At 47.5% G+C, this 6,884-nt stretch overlaps 1 protein-coding gene across 1 annotated transcript in view; it reads left to right on the top strand.

The window, feature by feature from the left end:
* Nucleotides 1-6,884, top strand: part of LOC107749406 (histone demethylase UTY-like) — a 26,044-nt gene that overhangs the window by 10,544 nt on the left and 8,616 nt on the right. The window contains exons 8-18 of the mRNA XM_016564551.1: nucleotides 130-164; nucleotides 520-613; nucleotides 1,093-1,219; nucleotides 1,310-1,352; nucleotides 2,833-3,039; nucleotides 3,118-3,195; nucleotides 3,520-3,621; nucleotides 3,844-4,113; nucleotides 5,083-5,771; nucleotides 6,456-6,585; nucleotides 6,685-6,790. Of these exons, the coding sequence (XP_016420037.1) occupies nucleotides 130-164; nucleotides 520-613; nucleotides 1,093-1,219; nucleotides 1,310-1,352; nucleotides 2,833-3,039; nucleotides 3,118-3,195; nucleotides 3,520-3,621; nucleotides 3,844-4,113; nucleotides 5,083-5,771; nucleotides 6,456-6,585; nucleotides 6,685-6,790 (1,881 nt within the window). The remainder of the gene's footprint in view (nucleotides 1-129; nucleotides 165-519; nucleotides 614-1,092; nucleotides 1,220-1,309; nucleotides 1,353-2,832; nucleotides 3,040-3,117; nucleotides 3,196-3,519; nucleotides 3,622-3,843; nucleotides 4,114-5,082; nucleotides 5,772-6,455; nucleotides 6,586-6,684; nucleotides 6,791-6,884) is intronic.

The following is a 6,884-nucleotide window of genomic DNA, read 5'->3' as shown; positions in this document are numbered from 1 at the left end:
ACACAGCTGAGAGAACAAAACTCTCTCTCTCTCACACTCACACACACACACACACACACACAGAAAAGAAAAGAAAATCTTCTGTTCTGAATTTGCTGCTAATTGTTGTTTTTGTGTTTTTGTTTGTAGTTCAGTTTCACATCGCGCATTTATACGAGATTCAGGTGAGTCCTTCATTAATGTCTCTTTCTTTCACTGACCGCACATATAAATGAGTGCTTCTTGTAATTGATGGTAATGCATGAAATCGTGTTTGTGAAGGGGGTGCTAGAGCTTAGCGTTCGGGTCGTGTTACCATAGCAACAGGAGAGGGGTTGCCGTGGTGTTGCTTCCTGAACGTTCACCACGGTATCACGTGACATGAACGATTTGTCATGTAGGGTTTTGTTTGAGTGTGTTTGTGATGCCAAACTGAGCAAAAACCATTGCGTGTGATTGTAGATGTTCAGAGAGACGGCGTGTTTACCGGTTAGTTCACGTACACTGATGAATGTCCTGTCTGGTTTTGTTGCGTCACAGAAGAGATACCGCGCGGCCAAGGAGGCCTATGAGAGTCTCCTGCAGACGGAGGATTTACCTGCGCAGGTGAAGGCTGCGACCTTACAGCAGCTGGGTAAGAACATGCCTCACCAGGAACACCTGTGTTTGCTCATGATCTGTGTTTAAATGCCTCGCAATATCTACAGGGGCGCTTCTGTGACGTGTGGAATAAGTCTTCAAATAAACCGTTTTCGAATAAAGTTTTCACATCCGTGTAAATCTGGAAGCTTGACAGATGCAGGCAGGGACGTGACAAAACTATCCTCAAAGCGGTTTATCTGGAGCAAAATCATCTGTGACGCATAACCAGCAGTTCATTCACCTACGAGTCGAGAAGGTCGTTTGCTTTTGAACTGAAACTGCTTTAACAAAAGCATGCGGTTGTAAATGCACCACTGAACTCGGGTTTGAGGAATGAGTCTAAATAATTTAGACTCATTTAGTAATGAGCGGCAGACCACAGAGTAGTTAAGCTGAGTTTCACCAGGTGTTCTGCATCTGTCAGCCGTATGCGGTGTATTCTGTCTGAAAGAGTGTCTCTGTCTGTGTCAGGCTGGATGCATCATACGGTCGAGCAGCTGGGAGATAAAGCTAATAAAGACAGCTACGCCATCCAGTGTCTCCAGAAATCTCTGGAAGCCGATCCGAACTCTGGCCAGTCCTGGTATTTCCTCGGCAGGTCAGTCACACGTCTGCGTCTGCGCACGCGGTTCGTTTGCGCGCAGATTAGCGATAGTTGTGCAGATGTGGTTTTGTTTGCTCTCTGCAGGTGCTACTCCAGTATTGGGAAGGTCCAGGATGCTTTCATCCACACACACACTCTCACACACACACACACACTCACACACACACACACACTCACTCACTCACTCACTCACACACACACACATCTGGTGAAACCACGCTCCTGCTCGCCACATCGTCTGGTCATTGTTGCTCAGTAACAATTGAGTTATGTCGGTATTGGAAGTGTTTTGGGAATCCTCCTGTAAAACATTTCCAGAAAGCATCTGTTTTCGACAGCGAGCCGATCAGTAGCGTGGTTTCTGTACATGAGCTTCAGTAGTGTAGCTCTACACAATCACAGTCCTGGGTCAAAAATGAGTTTGACGCCTCTTCAATTGGCTGTAGGTTCAACAACAGTACAAGTGCCTCATCTTGCCATTTTTCACCCCGAGTTGTGTTTGTGCTGTAGTTTTAGTCCTGTAGTCATTGTGCCCTCTAGTGTTGCAGTTCCACACCAAACACTGACGCAGTCCGGCTGGAGTAGTTACTAGTCGAGTGTGTGTGTGTTCATGACACAGTACAATGAGACGTGTTTTTCTCTCTCATTGATACTGATGCTCTCGCTCATAATAAATGTTTTATTTGTTTCTGCATCTTTTCTCTCAGAGTTCAGTTGTTGTTGTTGTTGTTGTTTTGGGGGGCAGCAGGACACAATCATCATGGTGTGCTAACAGCTCTTATATCAGTTAGGTCTTTAGCACAGGTGGCATGTGTGTTAGTGTTTTATTAATTCTCAGTGTTTTTAATACTGCCGTATTTTATGGTAAAAAGACGTGGTACATTGATTGGCAGCGTCTCAAAGGTCAGTCTCTCGCGGTCCAGCGCCACCAACAGTTCAGATTCTTTACATACGTTTTGGCCACTGACCTATGAACTGAATGACTGCGGAATAGATCATCTTCAGATTGTTACATGCTTTAAAAGCTTTTAAATTTTTTTTAAACCATTCACATGTAACACATTAAAGAATTTGAGGGAGACCACAAAACAGTAAGTGAGGCTGTGTCTATGTATATTGACCTGATATCTGTATTATTGAAACGGTGCTCTGCGTGTAGTTTATATCCAGTTATTCCAAACTTTTTTGGTCAGAATCACTTCGTGTTTTATTCTGTTAACAACATTAAACCGGCTCATAAAAACAGGGTTTGAATGGATTTGTTTACCGTTTTGTCTTTGTGGATACACTTTTCAACTGATTATGATCTGAACAAATTTTAGCTTTAAAAGGCCTCTGGTAAAGACCTCGAACGTGAGCCACACTCAAGCTTGTAAATGTTGTAGATCACCGTTTACTCATAATATTTGAGGTGCGTCTGAGAGTCCGCACCAGACAGATCACCCTCGCAGCTCTGTTCCTCACCTGACCAGAGAAATGTTGTTTAACATTTGCATGCATTGACTGTGTGCAGATTCAAAGTTTGATTTGGTTTTTGTCAGCTGCAGGTGTCGTAGTGTTTGTTTCAGCATCACAAACTAAAACACACTCTCTCTTCACTGGTGTAGATGTTCTCCGTCTCTGTCTGTCTCTCTCTCAATCATTCTGTCTCTTCACGTGTCTGCGGTCTCTCTCAGGCGTGTAAAGCTCAGCCCGGGGCGTCAGGTGGGGCTCATGGCTCCGGTCAGTCGCTGCCCCCCCACGTGAGTCCGCTGGATCAGGCTGAGGATCAGTCCAGTCCAGCCAAGAGGAAGAGGACCGCCAGCCCAGCCAAGGTTTGTGCTCCGTTTGCTCCGCTCAGCGCATCGCTGATATAATGACAGCAGTAATAATCTCTTCACATCACTCCTCAGAGTTCTACAGAGTCTTGGACCCACAGTTCAGCACAGCCACCAGCTCCCAACTGGTACCCGTCTCCTCAGAAGCTGCAGGTGAGAGCATGATGAACACCTCATGATGATTGTGAGTCCTGAGCTTCATTTACTGGGGAATCTGTGTGAGTGCTGACGGCCCTACCGACTCAAAGACGACGTCCAGCATGTTTGATGTTGGTTTAGACCAGCGGTGTCCAGTTCAGCTCCAGCACACCTGCCTGAAGACTTCGATTGTCTGGGCCAGGTGTGTTCGTGCAGGGCTGCAGCTGAGCTCTGCTGGAGCAGGACTGGACACCGCTGGTTTAGACGGTGGATTGTTGGTTGTTCAGACTCTCGTGGGTTTGCCGGTGACCGATGAGCTGCCTCTTTTGTTCTGCTCAGTTGCTGGAGCAGTTGCGGGTCAACCGTGCGAGTCTGAAGCCGCTTCAGCTGCAGATGTTGGAGCAGTTGGAGGCTCAGCTGTCAGCCATGCACCAGCAACAGGTACATCAGACCAGGATTCGTGAAACCTGAAGAAAAAAGTATGAATCATTAAAAGATCATTTGTAAGAATGTTTTGTGAATCTGGCCCGAGAACCTTCCAGAAGTCTTCAAACTCGCGGTTCTCTGTGATGCATCTTCTTCTTAAGACTGCGGTGACACTTTGATTATAAGGTGTTTGTTTGACTTCCTAAATTTACAGTTGGTTGTAATTTTTACCTACAGATGAGGCAAAACTCTTCTGGGCAAATACGAGCCACCCTCCCCAACGGCCCCTCACTGCCTGCTCACCCTGTTCCTCGCGGCCCGGCCGTGCCACCGTCTTGTAACGCTCAGCCGTTAGCCAACGGCCCGCAGCCCCCTTCAGTCGGCAATAATCACACGCCAGGAACCAGAGCGAACGGAGACGTGCCTTACCTGCACCCCAACACACTACCTCACAACTGCACAAGCCCAGGAGACACATGGAGGAGCCAGCGTCTCAACTCCGCTCAGGTCCGCTTCTGCTGCTTAAACACATCATAGAAAAAACATGTGGTCATGACCCCGCCTCGTTCTGCATTGCTCGTTCACACCTCAGACATGACATGAACATTGAGATTTTTTAGAGACGCAACTAAAAATGTGTGCCTGAATGATGCTGGTCTCAAGTATCTGAACGATGTGCAGAAACAGCTTAATGCTAGCTCTTACCTGCATCTGGTTTGTGATCTGAAAAATTATTAGTATCCCATAATATCATTGTTTTCCTCAATGTGCAACACAAACATAACTGTTAACATCTAAAAAAAAAAAGTTTAGGTTTTGTGACCCTTTCACTAGCAAAAAGGCCATGTTTAGCTGTGCCCCACATTAACCTGTTACCACATGACTTAAAGCAACAGTAATTCCAAAAATCAGACATCCAGCAGGCAACACTTTCATGGGAGGATCATTAGCAAATAATCTATACAAATAAATATATGTACATTTTTATATATTTTATGTTGAGTGCATTGGTTCATCAAGCTCGGCAACATGCTGCTTGGATTACACACTCAAAAGCAGCGTTTTAACACTTTCTCGGCTCGTTCATGCTTGAGTTGACTTGAGCTGAATAATGACACTGTTGTTTTTTTACAGCAGAATCTGAATCGTCTCCGTGGTTGAGTTTCCATTGATTCTGTTATTTTCCTGTTCATTTCTGTGGAGCTGCTTTGACACAATCTGTATTGTATAAAGCAGTGGTCTCAAACTCAATTCCTAGAGGGCCACAGCTCTGCACAGTTTTGCTCCAACCCTAATCAAACACACCTGATCCAGCTAATCGAGGTCTTGGGACTGCTAGAAACTTACAAACCGGTGCGAGTTCGAGCTAAACTCTGCAGAGATGCCCTCCAGGAATTGAGTTCGAGACCACTGGTATAAAGCGCTTCAGAAATAAAGGTGACTTGACTTGTACTTCTGTATTTCCTCCCGATTCAGGGGCTTCAGAAAGGTCCGGGTTCGCATTGGGCAGGTCCTAATGGAGACCGGACTCTCTCTTCCAGTGCTTCAGCCGACGGCGGCCCTCACAATCAGGTTGGACTTCCCGCCATGACCCCATCTGAGCCAGCTATCAATCATCTGTCCTCTCCTTCCTCCACGTCGTCCCCCGCTTCGTCGTCCTCGCAAACGGCTACCTCAGGTGCGCCCCACGGCACCGGCCCGACCAAAGAGAGCGCCGCCCTGCAGGCCAACGGTTCCACTGCCGCCAACCACCACAGTCCCGACCGCTCGCCCACTTCCACCTCCGGCTCTCCGGCAGCCGCTTCCACAGACAATCCGCAGCTCTCCGCTCTTCTCAGGAGCAAGGAGAGTCCTGCCGTGAGCTCGAGGGTGAACCACGTCCACCCAGGCACCACGCTAACGGCATCCACCGCTTCTTCGCCCGCCTCATCACCGCCACCCCGCTCCGCAGAGCTTAACAAGCCAGGCTCCTCTGCGCCGGGACCGCCGCCCGCCCTCACCGTTAACGGAAGTGGAGGGGGAGCGTGTTCAGAAGACTCTCAGAGCCCGCTGAAGCTGGAGCCGCCGGAGCTTTGCATCAAAACCGCCACAGCTCTCAAACCCTCTCTCTCGTCCTCCACCGTCTCCATTTACCCCACATCCGCAGACGTCCTGAAAGCCTGCAGGTATGCTTAGCTCCTGTGGAGTGATGTAAGAATTATCGCCCTCTAGTGGCGGCTCATGTTTTATGCACACTGCAGACACACAGACAAACCTATACATGCTGCTGATTGACTTAAAGGTCTGGTTAAACAATGTGACTGGGTCTGGGCGCAGATCTAACCATAACCGCACACCAAACATGCTCTCTTTACGTTTGTTTAGAATTGCTGTATTAATATTGTTTGCACAGCGAGTTACACAGCATGTTCCTCCTTGAGCCCCTAACAGCTGTAGCTCATGACGTGCAGAAAAAAGGACGCTGAAACACAAGCACGTCTGAACGCTACAGCAAAGTATTCGGAGAACTCAAATGAACAAGCAAAAAAAAAATGAAATGAAATGAAAAAGCTGTCTGTGGCATTAATGTGGCGCTGTCGCCTCTGTGGACTGGACCTTCTTTGTTGTTGTATGCACAAACAGAAATATATTTTATACATTATATTTTGAAGCGCTTAAATGATGTCAGACAGTGTGCTTGTGCAAAGAAAAGAAATGCAAGCTGAATTTTAGACTTGAGGGTGTTGTGCGTCTGCAGGTGTTGAGAATCTGATGACTTTCTTTAACATTTCAGCTTTGACTAATTTGTAAATATTGTACTCTGCAGAAATAACGTTATTCTTCATGTCTAATGTCACGTTTATTTACAGGAATCTCCGGAAGAACGGTCTGTCGAGCAGCAGTATCCTGCTGAACAAGTGTCCGCCGCCGCGGCTTCCTCCTCCTCCGTCACCGCCGCTCGCTAAAGACAAGCTCAACCCGCCGACGCCGAGCATCTATGTGAGCAGCGCACGCACGACCCTGCATAGAAATAATTAACACTGCGTATATTTGATACGGGTCTAATTGCAATCATAAATGTGTTTGTTCATATTTCAGTTGGAGAATAAAAGAGACGCGTTCTTCCCGCCGCTGCACCAGTTCTGCACCAACCACTCCAACCCTGTCACCGTCATCCGCGGCCTAGCTGGAGCCCTCAAACTAGGTTAGAGCTCACACACACACACTCACTCTCTCACTCACACACACACACACACACTCACTCTCTCACACACACACACTCGCGCGCACACACACAC

The sequence above is a fragment of the Sinocyclocheilus rhinocerous genome, unplaced genomic scaffold (assembly GCF_001515625.1).
Source record: "Sinocyclocheilus rhinocerous isolate Xijiao unplaced genomic scaffold, SAMN03320098_v1.1 scaffold79, whole genome shotgun sequence".
Taxonomy (NCBI): Eukaryota; Metazoa; Chordata; class Actinopteri; order Cypriniformes; family Cyprinidae; genus Sinocyclocheilus; species Sinocyclocheilus rhinocerous.
This window is presented reverse-complemented; position numbering and strand designations above follow the sequence as displayed.